Raw genomic sequence first — 20,938 nt, 5'->3', positions numbered from 1 at the left:
CTCCCAGAGGATCCGGGTGTTCCGGGTTCTAACCCCGACGGATCTCGGGTCTTGGGTCTCGCGCTCCATAATCCAGTGCGGTGAGAACTGATTATGCCCCTTTCCCTCTCCGCCCTCCCTCAGAGTCCCGCGACCTTATATACCTTATACCAGCACCTACACCCTACCAGTGGAGCTTTACGTCAATTAGAATAAGGTTGGCATTTTCGCTACGAAGAGTAATTACTTTAATTAACAAAATGGAGGTGTAGGTGCCGTTGCTGCGTTACATTCCGAGCTTTCCTTGCTCAACGCCTAACTATCCTAGGTGCAGTTGGCACTCCTAATCTTATACGATTTGACGCCAATTCACGGTCGGAAGTCAAACAGCGGACAAGCGGAGTGCAATTGGAATAGTTTTGCTTTTAGTGGCTCAGTTAGGTTGGATCTCAAATCGCGATTTATATTGAAAGGCAAAATGTAATCAGGGTAAAAAGTTGATGATAGATTTACCTGTCGTCTTTTCCCGATGGTTTGTCCAGGGAACCAATCGTGTGCTGAGGTGGTGGCATGCTGTAGCAGGGCGCCGGGGTGTATCCCGCAGGAATTTGGTACCCGGACGTGACTGGGCCGCCGGGATAAGCTCCTCCGCAGTTGTAGCCCGCCGTCGGGTACGGGGTGTAGGTATTTCCTGGGTATTCGGCTTGGACGCCAGCCATCCCGTATCCAGGATGCGGGCTCATTGGACCGTACCCTGGAATAGTCGCGAGATCCGGTAACATCGCTGTTACCAAAATTAGGAAGGGCACGCTGTACATGTGAACGGGAAAAGGTCACGTGGTTTTCGACTGTATGTACGTGTATATCCAGCGTCGAATGGACGCGATGCATGTGGCGGAGTACCGGGAATCCGAAAACTCGGTTGATTAGCCCGTGTAAAATGTGTTGCAGTTCTCTTATTATCGGTGCCGAGTTATTCGCGATTCGTGGTATTCTCGCATGGGGTAGGTAGGTAGGTACCTACTATGTATACCTCCGTTGAATGTTTCAATTTCAATAACTACTCCCCTGTGCCCGGACGGCGAACAATACCCGCTGTCCACCATCGAACGGACTTTTACACTACGTTCGACATACGCACCCACTACGGACGTATGCCTGTGTACAGAATATACGCATATCTGCATACTTTACTTCATACGCGGACGTGAAATATTGATAATTAACAATGGCCGTGTGCTTCGCAGCGCGACACGGACCTTCGCGTGTCGTTATTCCGTTGAGGGGAAGACCGAGGGATATGTGGGAGGACGTGGAATCGGTATAGAGATAACACATTCGAACCCGAAACCAGTAACGTTTTTGCTCCAGATAAGGCGGACGTGAGTCGTGAATTTCTTTTTTCTCTCCGTTTTGAGACAAAACCTCAGAACGGATGAAATATACCCTCAGAATTTTCAGGTGACATTAAGCGCATCTTCAGATCGTGTGGATCCAGATTCGGATGAAGCAAATGTCAATTCCTACAAACGTGAATTGTTCCGGTAGCCTCTCCGAACTTTTTCGCATCATAATTTTCAATAGGATTTTTGTTTCACTTATCTAGTACGTAAACTTGCTTCTAACCGACAGTATTGTACTTTATATATCAGCTATTCTAGGTTTATTGGAATCGAATCAAGCTTCGTAATAAATATACACACAGGAGACTTTTCTCTGCAGTTTGGAAGTGAATATTCACCAGGCAAAAGGTAATCACTACAGAAAGCGGTAGATTCTTACCTGTAGGATCACGGTAGGCGTCCATGTAATGGGATCCCCCGCTGTCCGGAGTGCTTTCGCGGCTGTATGCCGCAGCGTGAACACCAGGCGGTGGGAATCCGGGAACAGGCCTAATACCGGGTCCTCCACTGAAGTTGACGGGTTCGTTGGCGGTTGAAAAGTCGACGGGTTCCGTTTGCTCCTCGATTGGTCTCGGCGGGGGAAATCCTGATCCTACGGGAACCGGGACGGCCTCACCGTGGGCAGTCGAGTATTGCGGACTGGGTGCGCCGCTGGTGCGAAAGGAATATGAAAGAAGATTTGATCAAGACTCGTTCCAATCCAATGTTTTTAGCTGTGTTCTTACAAGTGCTCTTCGCTAACCTGTGAAGTCTGTTGACGCTGAGATCCAGGGTCTGACCCTGGGGACTCGGGACCTGAGGACTCGCGGTTAGGTGAGGGCTGGCTGCCGCCTGTGGACTTCCGCCGACGGTTTGTCCGCCGCCGTACTGAGGACTGAGGCTGTTGGAACCGTAAGGTGGAGCCTGTAACGTAACGATCGTTGTTTAACGCACCACGAAACGAAATGCGACAGCGAACTATATATAGCCGTAGGGGTGTTCATCAAGGATATCGGTAACACGACCAAGGGGAGTCGATGTTACAGATATTACGTGTGTTTTACCGTTGGGAGTGGACTTTGCGACTGGACAGATAATATTGGAACGATCGCTCCTCGAACACCCGCATATGTACTACATAGTTTCGCGAGTCGTACGGACCTGGGGGCTCGTGGAAGTAACACTAGACGTAGACAGGTCCATTACCGATCCTCCCGGCGACGTTGGGGGTCCCCCTGACTTCTGCATCTGTTGCGCCTGAGCAGCGGTGATGCACTTGACTGAAAAGGAAAGAGCGAATACTGATCAAAGATTGGACGTTGAACTGGTCACTCCCAATTGAAATGGAAAGGAAAAAAATCGCAACTAGTCGAACCGTGGTGGTTTTAATGGTATTCGAATAGCAATTTACCGTCTTCAGATTTCATCATTCCAGCCGCCGACGCGGCAGCCATTGCCATCTGGTGCTGCTGCGCTGCCGCCGCGGCCTCCTGGTGGTACGCTCTTTCCTGTTCCTCGGGCGTCATCCCCGTCTGACCCAAGTAGTACATGTTCGCCCTGGAGTGGAGCTGCTGCTGCTGTTGCTGCTGAGGCTGAGGCTGGAGCGGGGCGCAGGGTTGACCCTCGTACCTCTCGTAGGCGGAGCCGGTGCCCGGGTCGTATGGTCGGTGGTTCGCTGCACTGACAACGGCGCTGTCGTACGCTCGAGCGGCGGCAATCTCGTTGGAATAGGTGACCACGGGCCTGGCAATGTTTCCGGCCACGGGGTGCATGTAGGCTCTGGCGTGTTCCGCGGACCTGTGGTGGTAGAGGTCTTCGGAGGAGGTGGTCATCATCGCGGCCGACTCGTAGGGCGAGCGTTGGGCCATTTGGTGAGACATCCTGGTGTCCTCGACCATCGGCATGGGGTAGGTGACGGTCGGCTGCATCGGGAGGACGTGGTGTTGCTGTCCGGATATTTGGCTCGGATGGTGGATCGTTGGGCCCATCGACCTGGAGGCCATGGCGTCCATCGACGACATCGAGGATGAGTTCGAGTCCTGGTTCAGATAAGAGTCGTACGTTTGTCTTACTGGCGGTGGCGGAAGCGGGGGTGAACTTCCACGGCAGGACGACGTTTCCTCGGATTTTGGTACCAGCAATTCAGGCTGCTGACTTCTTCCCGACGATCCACCCGCGCTGCAACAGTTGCTGCTACCGCCACCCGACTCCGACTTTGGTATAACCTTCACTTGTCGCGGTCCACTCTCCTCCGGTGTTTTAGGGGGTTTTATGTTTATTCCGGCAGCTTTCGTAGCTGCGTAGTAATCGTAAGACGGTGATGCCACTGGCTTATTATTACCCTCTTGGGACGACGTACCGTACTGCGAATACGGCTTGGTATCCATCGACCTCGGCAGTAGATTTGTACTTATGTATTCTGGCGGCATTCCCGTTACTGTAATCATCGTCGAACAATTATTTACTCTATTAACCGCTCTATTATGCGTTTACTCAGTACTGATTCTACGACTATCGCATGCTCGATATAATGACCGAATCACCGGATCAAACATTACTGTATAGATGATGATCGGCACGGTCAGATCGGAAATTCGATCAAATATGACGATTTAAGTAAATTTCGTCGTTAAAACGGAATTGTGCGAATTTCCGACTACCTATAATGTACCGCAGTTTAAGCTCATGCACATCTACGGTTGAGGATGGAAATAAATCCCGTGCAAAATGTCAGGGCGATTGTCTGGGTATGCAGGCGATACGAAGGGATCGGGTACGTGGTGTCGAATGTCCTTGCGGAGGCTGTTCGAAGAATTAGAAACTTACCTTGAGCCTTGTGACGAGCCTCGCGTGCGGCCTGCTTATTCGCCGCGGCGATGGGGCAACCTGAGAGACTTCGATGTGTGTTCCGATTCGAGCTGACATGGCCACGACCGTTGCAACCGGGAGTTGGACATTTCAAAATAGTCTCATGCATCGCCAGAACTGCGAGAACCCAGGCGGGCAAAATTTTCAGACACTTTGTCACAGCAGAATCATCATTAATGATATTTAGGCATTGAGTATAACTAAACCTCTTTCTTTTTCTTTTATTTTGAATTCCCCCTCTTGTTTGTTCATTTCAAGTGTGGTCGAAAATTTGGTTGATGTCTTTATTCAAGAGATATATGCCTGATTTAACACGCATTACAACTGGTTATATGCCTATTTTAGATTCAGAGGTTTTGGACACGACACACGGAAAACGTACAAAACGCCACGGGTTAAACATAAAGAGTAATACCGAGCGGGTAGAGAGATAGATAGAAAGAGAGAGAGAGAGAGAGAGAGAGAGAGAGAGAGAGACGGAGAGATAGAAAAAGAGTGAGAGAGAGAGAGGGAGAGAGAAAGAGAGTTGTAGAAAGAGAGAGAGAGAGAGAGACAGAGAGATAGATGAACGTAAAGTTACAATCAAGTTATAGGAAATCATATAAAACAATAACTTGCAAAATTTTTTGTGTATTATATCGCTAAATATATAACTGGGATCCACGTATATTATCCATCATCTCGATGTAGCTGAGCTCTCTCGTTAATTTTTGACAAAAGTTCGGGTGGGCTAGGATAATAAAATTTATATGAAAAATATTCATACAATAATAATGAAAATTATCTAGTCTCTGATCGGTATCGGAAAAGAAAAAATTTTAGCGAAGCGATACGGTGGTAAAGATAAAAATTTGTTTACGCAGAGGACCTACAGAAAAACTGCTGCTCTTTTTTTGGGATGAAGAAAAAAGATGATGTAAAGTATTTTTTAATTACGTTGATATACGGCGTTTGTGCAAGTATTCTATGTATATATTGGAAATACGGACCGCATTACAAGATACTTGATGGTCAGTGTCTCGTTATACTCAATGTCACAGTGGTTGTAATGATTTCTTTTTTAGTATTATCAAATCGATTGTTTTTATTAATGATTCTGGCGTGTGCGCATGCCAAGTATTTTCGCCGCCTGTCGGGTATCTCGAGCTCTCTCGAACGAACGGGCAACAGAACCAATAAGTCAAGAGTGTGGTGATAATTCTACTATAATAATGAACTACAAACATAATTTGGTTTGAAAAAATTTATAACATAACTCAATATAACGCAATATAATAAATAAAGCTCTCTACCCCGCAAACGAAAAGCACAAAATGATAAACACATACAATATTTCATGTCAATTCTCGTATGTAATATGCGTGATATGCAGACTTAATTAACATGTATTTTACAACTACGCAAATCAGATAATTCTTTTCATTTATTTAATTTTTTATCATATATATACATGTACGTACGTATATCAGAATCGTCGGAGCAATGAAATTTTGGCGAGAAAGTGTAACTAGGTATAGAATATAGTGAGACAAAAGTCGGAGAGAAAAGGAAAAGGAAGAATTTGAATGTACAGATGAAAGGAAAAGAAAAAAAAAATGTATACGGAAGAGTGAAGAAAGTGTTTTCTTTTTTCGCACGTTTAGTTATTTCTTTGCTCCGCGTTTGGTTTTTTTTTTTTTTTTTTTTTTTCTGGTGTAATATTGTATATGCAAAAAATTCGTTGCAACTGCGTGATTTGCATGAACAGAATAGACGGTTGCACTACGCATTTAAGAATGAAAAATAACAATCTTTATAAACGTGTATATACTCACTCTCTGGCGTCAGTTTGTCCTTACGAGGACATCCCGAAAGGCTGTAACGAAACGAATGTTCGGATATAAAATATGCAGGTGATTTTATTTTATGAAAATATGAATGAAAATCGTACGTTTGACGGATCTAATCCTCAAAATATGAAAATCAATGATTTACTTTGGGTAAACGATTTCAAATTAAGCATTGTCATTGCGTAAATTGAATTATAGAAAAAAAAAGAAAAAAAAAAAAGATCACGCGTTTTACGCGTCACGCAGCGAGGAACTTCATGAATGCCCGCTTGACGAGCAAATTAGCAACGCGGTCATAGTTACACGTGAGCTGGACCGAACACTTGATAACTAACTAATTATCATTGAGTGAGGGGTTGATGACCGATAATTGCTTACCTGCGGTGGTGTGAGTATAGACCGGTCACGTGACCCTGGCCCGTGCAGCCCGGCGTCGGGCACTTGTTGCCTTCTGTAACCCAGAAATCGACAAATCAAACCCTGCAGTGTTATCGTTGTTACTGCGGCTGTGCCGAATTCCGCATGGGATGGCATGTGTATACCTAGTCGCGATAGAACGATAATTGTAATTTCTCCCTCACTTTGTAACTTTGCTCAAACGATGTTTCCCCTCGTAGAGTCAAAGATCATGGCGAATTATACGCGGGTAAGGTAAGATTGGTTTAAACACAATTATTGAGTCGTTTATTGTTCAAATAAGGAAAGGTTCAAAGAGAAGAAGGAAAGGTTTCGTAGGTGAAAAAAAATGAGGACGGAATGTTGAATACATTTCGTAAAGATATTGTTTGTTTAATTTTATAAGAAATATTGTTTAGTTCACTGTAATAAAATGGTAGTTTTCTCATTATTGTTATGCTTTTTTTTTGTGCAAAAATCTTGTATCTTGCAAGAATACGGTACGTGATGGAGGGAGATGGAAGTAATTTTTGGATTCAGCAAACTGAAAAACATAACATATGTCAAAAACATCCCATGCAGCTGAAAAAAATATTTTTTTTTCTTAAAGACCTGCGTATAATTGGGTCTAAACGTGTCAACAACTGGTACACTTATCTTAGGCGTGCGAAATCGGTACGAACCACGCGTTATGAACGCGCGTATTGTAGGTGTGAAATACGAAGATGTGGTGAGGTGATCAGGGTTCGCGGTGCGGAAAGCTGGGAGGCGACGAAGCTTCGTAGAACGGCATTCATTTTAGATGAAGGTCCGGGCTACGCGTTGGTAGACCCCCCCCACCGGTGGCGCATGTATTTGAATGGAAATTAACTATTGAATAGTTGACAAGCGACGTGTCCGGCGTCCCGACGGCGCAACCGACGCCTCCGAAAGCTTCGGTCGGGGCTGTTGGGACGCTTCGCACACCTCGACCGTTAGCAAGAACGATTTCTCCTCGCTACCATTAAAGGTCTTGTTAACCCCACGGCGTTGCCGCCTTTTCACGTCCCCCCCCCACCCCTATTCCTACGTTGATAAAACGTAATCAGAAAATTTGGAAACGACGGGAAATATTACAAAGTCTGATGAGCGTGAGTCGGGGTGCAATTCGATCAGCGACACTGGTCTGACATTTACCGTTTTGAGAAAAGTTGTGAATACTTCTTTGTCAAGATTGTGAAATGCAGATTTTCCAAATTTTTTTAATTGAAAAAAACAAAAATCATCGGACCAGGGCAACGAAATATTACGTGAGAAAATATCGCGTATCCTAGGAGGAAAAAAAATCATTCTACAAAATGTGCTTGCAATTTGATTGTTTTACCGTTCGAGATGTTGGCCTCCGATTATTTGTCCGATTCGGTTTTCTATTATTTACTTAAAAAAATAATTCTTATTAACCGCGGTGCGAAAAGTCTTAGACAGAGGCTTTTACTGCCAGAGCTATTGGTTCAACGTCTCGCCATAAAGTATAAGCATAAACCCGAGGAAAGGCAAGAAAATAAGGCGCGATAAAAAATGTATACATCCACGAGAAACATTACGATCCATTGATCGGATCGGGTATTTTCATGCCATTAATTAGTCGATCAACCGTGCGAAAATCCCGCGGATCTCCCGGTAGGTAGGTAGCGATGGCGAGTGAATAGGCAATTTGTGCAATTTGCCCTCCATTCACGGACTCGACGTGTAATTGCATTTTTCCCGAAGGGACCCCGCGGCTCGTCGGCTTTGGTAGGTGTACGTATACCATAAGCCATCGTCGAGGTCCTCCGAAAGGGGGTAGGAGGATGGTGGTTGCGGGATCGTTCGCTACTGCCGTGCACACGAGATCTCTCGATCCGCTTGCGTGCCGTCCTCGATCCTCCTCCTCGCGCCTACGGCGTGTTGCGTATTTGTGAATAGCCTCCGGGATTTCGCGGTCCCCGCATCTAAGCCCCGAGATTACCGTCTCCGGAGTCGCCACCGCGGCGAAACAAAGGAAGTCGGTTTCCACCTCGCCCAACCGTCGCGCCGTCGACCGGAGTGGTAAGTAGCGTATGCATGATGGGCACAATCGAGTCCACCGATCGGTCTTTCCACGGTTTTCACTCGCTTCCGTTGACGGTAAAGGTCCAGGATCAACCGGTTTCGGATACTCCACCACACCTCGCCGAACAACCGCATAAGTAGGTTCGTCACGTATGGGTCGGGAGGGAGGTAGGGAGGGAAGGGGCGGTTTCCGATGGACCCGACGGACTTTTATAAACTTTGAGATCTACTAATCCCTCGGATACCCGCCGACCTGATCCCCTCGACGTCTTCGCCCGGCGGTAGGCGAGGCTAAGGCGAGGCTAAGGCAGCGCCCGGTTCACAGGAGCGAAACTTCATCAGGGCGTCATTTCGCGTCGCGGAGAGAGAGAGAGAGAGAGAGAGTGAGGGTGGGAGGGAGGGAGGGGGAGAGAGAACCGCTCGTCGATCCCTGCTTAGGTACATATCCAGCTCGTCCATATTCCCCCTCCGCCTCGCCTCGTCTCGCCTCGTCTCTCCGTCTAGCTTCGCAAATTGGATTACGATACGTGACGTCATTAGCGGCATGGTTTATTTAGAGTGGGAGTTTGATGGGGGCCGTACCGAACGAAATGGATGGACCTGCGATACGTGAGTCTTATTATAAGATTTTTCTCGAGAAATTAGATGGAAAAAGAATAGTAAACTAAAAAAAAAAAAAGACAAACAAACAACAACAACGGCAAAAAACAGAGAGAAAAATGCTCGGCTCATATCGAAACCGACGAAATGTCTACACGCCGGGTGAAGTCAGTTTTTTTCTTGTAGAAAAATCTGTTTCGCCGACTCCCACGCGATCGGGGATCGTCTGATCAAGAGGCGTCGGATCTTCAACATTCGAGTTTGGAAAAGTCGAGCAGCAAGGAAGGGGGGGAAGGGTAATGGTTCCGGTCAGCTAAATGAATTCCGGCACGCGGTTAGCCTGCACGCTGTTCTTTCAGGCGCCGGTCTCTGAATAGACTTGTAACGAGCTGCGGACGGGAATCCGTTTTTTCCGGACTACGAGAGCGACCGAGAGTAGGTACCAGCTACCGGGGCTATCGGGGGTGGAAAGAGAACCTCAAGAGAGAGGGAGAGAGAGACGGAGAGGGAGAGGGAGAGAGTGAGCCACATTACGCGCCGCGGAAAACCAAAGGGGGAAATGTAGGGAGCGGTGTGTAATTGTGTTATTTCGTTCCCGTTTCATGCGAGGGTCACCGTCACGAGGTGTACATAAACACTCCGCTTGTTTTATTTATACGGCCTGCTGAGCCGCGGGGCGCGTGCCGCACTTCTCCGACTTTTTCTCTTTATCTTTCTCTTTTTACCCTTATTTCTTTCTATCCTTTTCTATATCCATTCTTCTTCACTTTCGATAGGAAATCATTTTATTTCATCCAAATTTTTATTTAAACTTTTAGTCACGTTGTACCTTCGGGATACTGAGGTGAAAATTTGCTTGCATCAGTTGAGTCATTTGCGTTGGGTATATTTAAAATTTTTACAAATCATTGAAAAGTGTTTTGGAATTTACTTACATCATTTTGAAGGATTCTTTTAGGTTCGGGGAAGAATCGGATGGGTGTGGAGATTTTTTTTTTTTTTCTAGCAAAGTTATTCGACAGTTTTCAAGATAGATTAAAAATGTTGTTTTTGTTAATACGGATAATCACGGAAATCGATTTCACCCAGATTTTTTTCCTCCAATAAATATCCCATCTCTGAATAAAATTAAAGCAAAAAAAAAAAAAGGATCTCTCATTCAATAATTTCATAGTTTATAAACTAGACGATTACGTTAACTTTGTACCGATGGAAGGTAATTAAGTACGTAGGCAATACGTTATGAGGGTTTAAAGGGATCCGAAAAGTAAGTCCGTTGATTAGCATGACCGGGTCACCGGCATAAAAATGGCCTAGGTGGATTTATAAAACGTGTTACGTGTATCAAGGAAGCTAGAAGGTATAGGTCGGTATAATGGCGCTACGGGGGTGGGACGGGGTGTAGGTACTTTGAGCTGTGCGTGGCGTTGATCGTCGGCCGCTCTACGGTTACTTTCACGGTTACAGTGCGCACACGTTATTTGATTTTCTGTGAAAATCGCGTGTGCACGCGCTTCGTCGAAGAGCGTGTTGACACGCTATAAAACCGCTATCAATAAATCCGGCGACGTGACCCGCCGCAAAAGACCCCCTGGCACCGCGAACGAGCGAACGAGCGAACGAACGAACGAACGAACGAATGAGTGAGCGATTCAACCGAGCTCTTTGTAATATTAGTATACATAGGTATGCAATGTACGTACGTATCTGCAATAAAAAAATAAACTTGTACCGCTACGGGTAATTCAAACGTCATTTTTTTAGGTTAATTATTATGCATTCGGGTAACTTTTGCGAAGCAACAACGGTAACGTTGCAGAGGGTTGGGGGAGGTCGTATAAGGTTTAAGTACCCGCGCAGTAAATTAGTGACGTTAGATCGTTGGCAGTAAATGTGCGTAAACGTCGGAGGATTTTTCGTTTGGTCAGAATTTCACTACGACCATTGGTAACGAATTGCGAATTTATTACACCGGCTGGCACGATAGCGTGACTGTATTAGAAGAGAGAGAGAGAGAGAGAAAGAGAGAGAGAGAGAGAGAGAGTGTGAAAGAAAGAGAATGAAGGTAGAAAATATGAGGGGTTGTTAGATATCAAGTTGTAATATTTGTAACCGAGCGTGATTTTAGAGACGTAAAATTCATCGTGTAATACCGAGTAATAACAGAGACAGGTTGGTGGTAATAAGGCAGCTTTCGGCCCACCACAGACTACAGGGGTGACGGTAGAGATTCTAGTCACGTTCTGAACCGTTGACAGCTGTGGTTTATACGTGTGACGCGCGCATCAACCCAAAATTTCTCCCGACAACCAGCTCATCCGTTCCGTCATCCCGTTAAGACCGCGAAATTTACTCGAATTCTACTTGTCATACCGAACCCCTCAATATCGTATATAAAAAACTAGGGAGAAAGCGTCGGCGATTTCTTCGATTATGAAATTTCACTATTGTAATCTTGAGATATGGAAAAATTTTATCAGCTCTCGCCACAGGATGGGTACTGTTGAAAAGAATATAATCCAGCCGCGCGATGAGTGTAACAAGTTTCGGAAAGACATTCGACACTAGGATGTGGGATGAGCGGGAAAAATGACGAGCGAACGGTGCAGCGGCTCATGGTGGATAAAATAATTCTGGTTCGAGACCTTGATTTCACCATTTGAGTCATCGCCCCTCGGTTCGTAATTATTGATTTTCCCGCGCTGCCCTAACTCCCCTAACTTTATAGAGAGACTGAGACAGACAGACCATAGAGAGAAAGAGGGAGAGCCGAAAATGCCTTTTGTACTTTCACAAGCCGTAACGCACGATTTGCAACCCCACCGTTTTCAACTCGCGGTCGCTGGTGAACTTTCTACTAACTAACTCAGAGTTCTCGAAATAACAGTTTGTTCGATCGTCACACTTCGCTCTCACCACTCTCGGATCATGTAACCTTGAAAAACATGCGTAAAACTCACCTCTGTTCAGGCTCGAGGGTGACATCGACATACCAGGCCTGATGCCGTCGAAGGTCGCGGGTCGTTCGGCCAACTTCATCACAGAGTTGTCCGGCTGTCCACTTCCGGTGGTGGTCGAGACGTCGCCAACGGCAGGACTTGCGCTGCTACTGCTGCTGCTGACAGCGGCGACACTGACGACACCTTCTCTCGCGATGTCCTGAATCGCACTCGCAGCCCTCGAGCCAACGCCTGCCGGCTGAAGAATGGTGTATTGTTTTGAATTCGGGTCTGGGCTGGGTGCCGCAGTTATTCCGGGAGGTTTGGCGGTCGTGGGAGGCATCTGGGGTTCTCGGGGTGGCTGGACGTCGTCCTTGGGTGACTTTAACTGCAGAAGAGATACCGTCGAGCCGTGCTTCTCCTCGCCGGGTGTCGACATCCCGGCCAGCGGCTGCGGGACCGGCATCACTGGTACCGGTCCGGCCGGTGGATAGCCGACGAAGGTCGCGGCCGCTGGGTACGGACCGATGGGTGGAATGGAGGTCACGGGGGCCACGGTGCTCGACGACCCGCCGCGGCTGACGGCCGCCACCTTCGAGTGCTCCGTGTTCGGGGGCCGGAAGGCGGAGGCGGTGGAGAACGGGGACGTCGTCGACGCGGCACCGCCGCTCGAGGAGATCTTAGCCTCGTTGTAAGAACGCTGGTGGAAGCCACTCGAGTAGAGCTGTTGCCTGGCCGTGTTTTGCTGCGGCGATGCGTTGCTCTTCGGGGGTCGTTCCTTGTCCTTACCGTCGGTCTTATCCCGCTCACCGTCCTCCTTGTCCGCGGCCGGATCCGACATGTCGATCTCCAACTCGTTCGAGGAGTCGTCCACGAGCTCGTTGAAATCCGGAGGATCGTAACGCGAGTACTTTTCCGCCGGTTGATGACCACTGCTGTTTCTGTCCTTGCCAATTGGACGTCCACCACCACCGGAACCACTCCCACCCCCGGATGACCTCTTCACCTCGTTGTGAACCTGACCAACGCCGGGACCAACCTGAGACTGAACAGTGCCATATTCGTTTTCGATTTTCAACATCGTCTCAAGATCTTTTCTATTTTTATTCTGGTGCAGTACCTGCTGCTGTTGTTGTTGTTGTTGTTGATGGTGCTGATGCTGATGCTTGCTTCCTGTCTGCAGTGAGCGTCTCTCCTGCTGACCTCGCAACGTGATCACATCCTTCAAGGAGCAGCCGGCCTCGTTGCTTGCGTTTGAACACGTCGATAGTGACGACGGTGACATTTTTGGGTTCTCTTTCTTCTCTTCGAACAGATTTTCAAAGCTCGATTCGTACTTGTCTTCGTCGGAGTTGCCGCGCTGGTAAAACGAACCGCGTGGACCAGGCCAGCTTCCCGACAAACTCTTCAGGGCCGCTTCTGTTTCCCGAATCAGCGTCTCGTCGTCCTCGGGTTCTTCCGAATTTTTTATCGTCTTTCTCGCCGGGCTTCCCGAGTTGCTCGTCGTGAAAACCCGCTTCTTTTGCGGAAGCGGAATCACCTTCGAGGCATCCATCTCTATCTGCTTCCGAACCTCTTCGTCTCGTAGGCTTTTTCTACGACGTTTAGCCGCCGTGTCGGCGGCCTCCATCAGGTCCTGGGAGACGCTCTGCTGAGCGATCACCTTCTTGTTGTTTAGAGGCTGCTGCTTTGGCTTTGGAGTTGCGGTCTCGGCTTCCAGCTTCCGTTTCTTAAGGTGCGCCATTGCATTCTGTCCACCCGGCACACTGGTCAGTTCCACCCTGGAACACAAACATTCCAGAGTAAACTATGCATGTCGCGTACTAACATCGGCGTTTCCGGTTTTCCCTGTTTGTTTTCATTCAATCGTTTATTTATTCGAACAAATTTTTAACCACCGCGGACATGACGTAGATTATACGCTGGCGGTTGACCAACAACTCGTCAAGGTAGAAATTGAATTTCTTTCTTCTTTTTATTTTTTTTTATGTATATTACAGTCACGTCAAAACAGGAGGATAAAAAAAGCACACAAATGATGATTTTCCAAATTGTCAGTTATTTTCGTTGAAAAAACAAGCGTTCCACGACACACTGGCACAAGCTACGGTCTGATCGCATCGAGTGGCGAATGAATAAACAAGAAGAGATAATAGATAAATAAATAAAAATTGGACAAAATGTTTTGTTTTTCAAACATTGAACAGCAGTAATAATTTTGACTTACTGTAAGCGAGTGTATATTCTCTCGTAAATTGAAATCGTTGTTTGAATTCGTTATTACAATAATATCATCGCATTGTGAAAAGAGAGACGGAGCGATAAAGAGCGGTGCTGGATAAGTTACAGTCAGTTTTCGGAAAAGTTTTCGGACTACAGGGTTATTAGCGAGTTAACTTTTCACGGTACCCGCACAACTTGATGTGAAACTTTGTTGCTTGTTCTTGGACTTGTTTCTTTCTTTTTCTTCTTCTTCTTCTTCTTCTTCTTCTTCTTCTTCTTCTTCTCTTCTTGTTCAAGTTTATATCGTGCTATGAAAAGTTTTGCGATGCGGTCGTCGATGCCAGCGCACGAGTATCAACGAGAATGAGTTTAGGTTTTGCGTATAACTCTACGATCGTACGCGTACGTGTCGCGACCTCGCCGAGGGGTTGTTGAGGATCCCTTCTCGACGGGGAGCTCGCGAGCTACTGTGCTATGTCGAGGGAAAATGAGTCGGGGTGGTTTTGGGGTGGTCGTCGGGGGTGCTCGACGGCTCTCGGGGTACATCGGCGTCTCCGGCTGGTGGGGATCGGCGAAAACGCGCGCACCGAGACTCTGCTTCGCCTTCTGGAAAGTGGGGGCGGGTCTGCGCACTGTCCACCCCCCAGCGGCGTTACGCGGAGCGCAACTCGCGCTCCAACCCAACCCCTTGGCCGAGCTAAAGAAGCGACGAAGGAGAAGACTGGTCTGGGGGGAAGGAATCGTGGGTGGGAGATGACGGGATGCACACTGGCCACCCTTGATAGTGTGCAGGAAAGTTAGCGGGACGCATGCAGTAGCTTCTTCGCCTGCCAATTTGCCGCTCATTTGCGTGATCAGCACTGTTCTTCGTGCGGTATTGTGCGATCAGCTGCACACACGCACGTTTCTGGGGAACGTAACGCGAAAATTTTACCAAATTTTTATCGTCGCCTTCCATCCGGGGGATGAATGACGTTCTATGTTGTTTCACCCGGGGTGTGAGGGGTTCTAACGCTGCAGGAATTGTTTGTGGTTAAATGAAGTAATCACGGGGGCAGCCGCCACGCAATCTGACGATTGGGTTGAATCGGCGTGTAATTTATGGAGGAATTCTTCTATCGACGCCCGAATCACGCGGTGCCGTTGAAGGCGATCGCTCTTGTGTCAAATTAATGACCCGCTACCCTACAATAACTTCCAGCGTCGTCCCCTGCCGACCCCCCGCTGACGTCGTTGTAGCCATCGTACGCAGAATATGGTTCTCGAGAGGTTTTTTTTCCCTTTCTTTTTACTTTCTCCTTATTTTTTTTTTTTATTCTACCTACCCTTAACCACCCGTCATAGGACCACCGCGTCATTAATTAAAACCTCGTTCGAGCCGCGTTGACGTTCTTCTTAACGTTACCGCGCGGTAAGCTTAAGTATCGGGGAAGGAATTTGCCAAGGTGAAAAAAAGAAACCCGTGATCACAGTTTGAAATTTTATTAAAAAATTTCTTCGCCAATTCACGTTATGCTGATGTATCGTTGCTAGGCGTGACTTGATTGATCGACGGAATTATCCTCCAGAGAATGTATATAAGACGAATGCTTGAATGACCGTGAGGATACCGTGTGAATCGATTGATTCGATGCAGCCTTGATGGAGATTTTAAAACCGCTGATCGTTCGTCCGTGGAACTGAGGAACTTTGGCTGTTGGTTCACTTCTGGCACTCGCTCGAAAGTTTGAGTAGGCGAGGGTGTTCGGGGTCGGGGTCGGGGTCGGGGATGCGGGGTGCAAGCATCGGCCCGCAAAGAAAAGTGATAATGTCTTAAGCCCGCGCCGTGATTTAACTCGTGATTTTGCCGCCCCACGCTTGGCCCTTTGGTTCAAGACTCGAAACTCCAGGGTCCGTGGTCTGAGAAGGTTTAAGGTTTAAGGTTTAAGGTTTAAGGTCTGAGGAGCGTCTTCCCCCGATCCCTCCAAGCAACACTAAGCCCTCTTATTCGTCGAGTCGAACCTTGGTTTATCTAATTGAACTTGTCAGCTCCTATCTCCGCCGGCAGTACTCCCTGCCTGCCTCGTAGGACACGTGCAGGCAGCATCATGTGTATGGGTACCCATACACGTTCGAAAGGCAACTTTTCCGTTCTTCACATTTTTTTTTCTTTATTTCTTCTATTACTTGTTCGTGTCTAGTTTTTACCGAGCCTGTAGTGGGATTGGAATTTAATCTGTAATCTGACCAATCGAAGGGCGAAATTACAACTCAAGCCGTATATAGACGTTGCTTTGTTTGGATACCGATTACCGCCTCTGATATTGCAGAGTGCATTTAAATTTCAGACCATCAATTAATTAGCAAGTGTTAGTTTCGGTTCGGTGGCTCGGGGTTGGACTCTAGCTGTTATAGTCGCGGGAGTAGATAACGCCTCTGGCACCGGGATTAGGGTATTAGGCGATGTCACGTCACCGAAGGTCCTCTCCTCTTCGAGACTGTGTTCCATAAGATAGCTACGAAGGACTCGGGCCTCAATCCCGACAAGTTCAATTAGATAAACCACCACGAGATCACAGCTCTCAGGCGGTTAGTCGCGCCGTTGAAGCCTCGCCAAAGAGTTTCGGTCTTACAGAATTGACCATCGATATATTTATTGATTCCCGAAAGGATGTAATTTACAAAATTCAAGAGCAAGACTTTGTTTTCGTGCAAGTTAACAACAATTCGGAAGCCGTAATGTCGAGTTGCATATTTGGAACGTTTGATTTCACATCGCATTCGTCAGCTCAGCCCACTTTCAAACAATCAGCGAAGCTGGCGGGTTCACGGACCGGAAGTACCGCTGATATTGACAAAAATTGATATTACCTTTCGCCCGCAGCACTCAGGTGCACTCAACACTTAATAATAGGTACACAACTATAATATCCTGCAGGATATTCTATATGAACAAATGTTGAAACGTTTCAAGCCCTTGAGTGGCATTTGTATTAATGGAATTGTGAGCGGTGTTGAAGAGAGGGGGGGCCATAAATGGTAATTGACGGACAATATATTCGTTAATAATTTAGCCGATATTGGCTAGCGAGTGCTTTGAAAGAGAATTCGGGCTCATTAACCATCACTGGTCATTTACTCTTTTTTCCGGTTGATACCGGCCACACTTTAACTCCAATTTTCATTAATTTTAATCAGCACTCAGAGCAGATCAAGCTACAAGCTGACAAATGCGTTTTGGCTGGATATAACGTGAACGATACGTTGAGGTTTTTGATCGGACTGCCGAAGCAGGAGGAAACTTATCGAGAATCAGCGTCGTTGAAGAATTCACGTACGGAATACGGTGCCTTTTTGCGATGTTTCTGGAGGCAGGGGACGGAAGAAAGAGGGAAAGACAGGGGTTGAAAAGCGGTCGTATGTCTTTTTCTCGCCAGCACCGGGCGCCAACGTTACCAGCAGGAGAGGGATAATTTACGAGACTCTCACACGTGGATAATGGGGACTTAGCTAATGCACCGGAGGTCGACACCACGCGTTCCGGTACACGCGAGAGAGACAATATGCGCCCACATGCTACGTCTGAAATACATGTATATTTTTTTTTCTTGCCTATAGTGTAGTGATATAGCTGCGATTAAAGTCAGTGCATACTGTCTGCACTCCGGTGCGTCGAGTTTCGTCTAATAAATTAGGAAAATCGGCGATTCAGTGGGCGTTTCTAGAGCGTCTAGAAAGGTGCTTAAATAATACGTGATCTCGAGAGGAGAGAACCTTATTTCGGCGAACATGGTCCGGCAATAAGCAGGCCACTTAAGGTCGCCCCCTGAGCGTTAAATATTTAATAGGAATTCGATTGGTCTAAGACGTGGACCAATAAGCGAGGGTCCGGTAACTCGAGCGTCGAGAGGCCGGGGAACGTGCGGAATTCCCTGGAGCCGTTGGACAGAGTGATGGCCAGCCGGGCATGGCCTTTTCGCGGAAGTGGAAGAAGAAGAAGAAGAAGAAGAAGAAGATGAAGAAGAAGAGCCGGCAGCTGTCTCGCCAGCGACACTCTTCTAACCCTCGGCACGGGGCGATTCCGCTTTAAAAACCCCTCGGTCCCTTCGGAAATAATGCCAATCCAAGGGTCGTTAGCTCGTATGACGTTGAGTGATATCCAAGAAGTTTGAGCACCGAAAGCCTCGCGGACCGTGGGTCAAGTGGGTCCTTTCGGATCACCTGCAGATCGCGTCAAGGGAGGTCAAAAATAAGAGGAAATAAGAGCCTGCAGGTCTTTGCTTGGTAAAAAGGTTTTTAATCCCTCATATGTACAGAGATTTTATCCACTAAACCTTCCACCACTTCGAAGTGTCGTAAAGGTCACCAACATCTCAGTCGTCCCGACTCATCTCGCCGCTACTGCCTCCAGAGGGGCGAGACGGTGACGCGATCCATCACGATCGTCCCATGTCGTTAATAACTGGCCCATTAATTATACGGAAGGACCCCGTCCCGTCTCAGCCTCGTTTCTCATCGATTTCTACGCAACCATCCGAGTTAATGACGACCCGAAACACGTTCCGCACTCTGCAGACGTAGCTCAAACTACTCGTTCTCCAAACGCTGGACTCGTTCCATTCTACTCTTTGATCGCTTCTTTCAAGATATTATGAAAAATAATACTACATGCAGTGCTCGATGATTATTCAAAATACCACTCCAATCGTACAAGTTTCTTTTTCTTTCATCACGTATATCAATTCGATCAACCTGTGATGTACGTATACTACCAGTAAACAAATGGCGTTGCTAGTTTCTCCGGAATGATCAGGTTTTTCTTGTGGAAATAGTTAAAACCATTTCCTAATATTCTTCGAGCCTCCAGTGTTTTACCTGGATGGTAAAACCTTGGTGATGGGTTTGACATGCTTTATACTCATCACTTCACTGATCATTGACTATGGTCAACTGACCCATATTTAGTTCGCGAAGAACCGAGTGAATTCGAAATTGCAACGTGACACGCCCTTGACGTGAATTTGTAGCATTCTCGATGATCGCACGAAGACGGGGGTTAGTTAGGGAATCGTCGAGATTTCGAGAAGGGTGGAAACGTTGACAATTATTAGCAGTGCTGAACGGCCGCGTACAACGCTATAGCTCTCTTGAGCTGACATGGAATACCTATAACATGTGCGGGCACTTGTCACTATATTATTGATCGGCCGGTCGGGCAAGCAGTCTGAGCAGTCAGGGACTTGCCCCCTACTCCTCATCCTCCTCCTCCTCCTCCTCCTCCTCCTCCTCCTCCTCCTCCTCCTCATCCTCCTCCTTCGTCTCCCCATAGCCTCTGCCCCTTTCTCCCCGTATGGTGCCCCGGCCACCCCACCTTGGTCTACGTGCGTCTTCATCGTCCCACTCGCCCCATCCCCGGTTTTCCTCCACCTCCGCTTCTACCCCCTCCTCCTCCTCCTCCACCTCGGCTAGCAGAAAACCCCTCAGGGTGCACGATGCAGACCACGGCACACAGCCGCCCCCCTTCAGCCCGTCACCCTGGGCCACCCTTTCGCTCCGTCCTGCACGATTCTACGTATGTACTATGAGTATAGGGTGGAACGGGTTTCGCCCAGTCTTTCCAGAGCGCCAGCTTTCTCTCTGTTATACTCGAATCCAGGCTGTACTTACGGCGAGAGGCAGTCCTTTTGATAACATGACTTCCTTTCCAGGGGCACAGAAAGGGGGGAGGAGATAGGACGGTGACCTTGGACAGTGGAACGGTTTTCAAAGTGCGTTGGTCGGATTTCGAAGAGGATTGTTTTATTTTCGGAATTAGAAACGCGAGAGAGAGAGAGAGAGAAGACACAGCGTTTCGTGCTGATCTGAACTTGCTCTCGTTCGAAGTATGGGTATGTGCTTTCATTCCACACGTTACCGAGCTGCTTTTCGTATACCTAAACTATAAATCAGTTTAAATTTGTTAGCACACGGTACACAGATGGTTTTGTTATATGAAAATATATACGCTTCTTCTCCCCCCCTCCCCCCTCCTGCTTTCGGGATGGGGGCGTAAGTATCCCCCCCGGTAAAACACATCCCGCGCGCTCGCCTTAACGCCGAGTGAAGAGAGACAAAGAGAGGGGAAGAGGGAGAGACGATTCTGGCACTCACCCCTCACCCCTGCAGCCCAAAGCCTTCGGGCGTCATGCTGTTCTGCGCTCTCTTTAATTACGCGCGACCAAGGACGCATGACGTATCGCCGCAAAAGGACGAGGATACTTAATGCTTTCGGTGAATTTCGAAGCGATAGCTTCTTGATGTTGTAACGCGATATCGTTTCAAAGAAACAGCGAGTCATTATTATACGTATCGCAACGATAGTCGCGGATACTTCGGCTGATCTCGATCTCAAAGCCTTGTCTTCCTTCAACCGACGAGACTTTATCTATCATCCTGGCTGGCTCTCGGGCTCGCGTGGAAAACAATCCACAGACTGATTTAGTTACTCCCTCGTCAGGACCTCGAGGGGCGCGTAGAACGCGAAGGATTCGCGAATGGATACGAGGAGGTGAAGGAGGGGTGTTGAGGGGGGGGGGGGGGGGGTGGGCGGCGAGAAGACCAAGGCGACAAAGTTCTTACCCCGGAACGACATACTAAATTCTGAAATGAACCCCGGATAAAGTGTTCTTTGCTT

General features: G+C 47.6%; 1 protein-coding gene and 1 long non-coding RNA gene across 2 annotated transcripts in view; one reads left to right on the top strand and one right to left on the bottom strand.

Moving 5' to 3' along the window:
• LOC124183082 (AT-rich interactive domain-containing protein 1A-like) overlaps positions 1–20,938 on the bottom strand; it is a 268,981-nt gene that overhangs the window by 11,028 nt on the left and 237,015 nt on the right. Inside the window, exons 7-15 of the mRNA XM_046571097.1 lie at positions 12,085–13,844; positions 6,437–6,509; positions 6,044–6,084; positions 4,188–4,346; positions 2,773–3,798; positions 2,523–2,641; positions 2,125–2,285; positions 1,762–2,033; positions 493–763 (exon numbers count right to left, since the gene is read on the bottom strand). Of these exons, the coding sequence (XP_046427053.1) occupies positions 493–763; positions 1,762–2,033; positions 2,125–2,285; positions 2,523–2,641; positions 2,773–3,798; positions 4,188–4,346; positions 6,044–6,084; positions 6,437–6,509; positions 12,085–13,844 (3,882 nt within the window). The remainder of the gene's footprint in view (positions 1–492; positions 764–1,761; positions 2,034–2,124; positions 2,286–2,522; positions 2,642–2,772; positions 3,799–4,187; positions 4,347–6,043; positions 6,085–6,436; positions 6,510–12,084; positions 13,845–20,938) is intronic.
• LOC124183092 overlaps positions 1–20,938 on the top strand; it is a 118,514-nt gene that overhangs the window by 20,587 nt on the left and 76,989 nt on the right. The gene's annotated exons all lie outside the window — the stretch shown is intronic.

This window comes from Neodiprion fabricii, chromosome 5 (genome assembly GCF_021155785.1).
Source record: "Neodiprion fabricii isolate iyNeoFabr1 chromosome 5, iyNeoFabr1.1, whole genome shotgun sequence".
Classification (NCBI taxonomy): Eukaryota; Metazoa; Arthropoda; class Insecta; order Hymenoptera; family Diprionidae; genus Neodiprion; species Neodiprion fabricii.
This window is presented reverse-complemented; position numbering and strand designations above follow the sequence as displayed.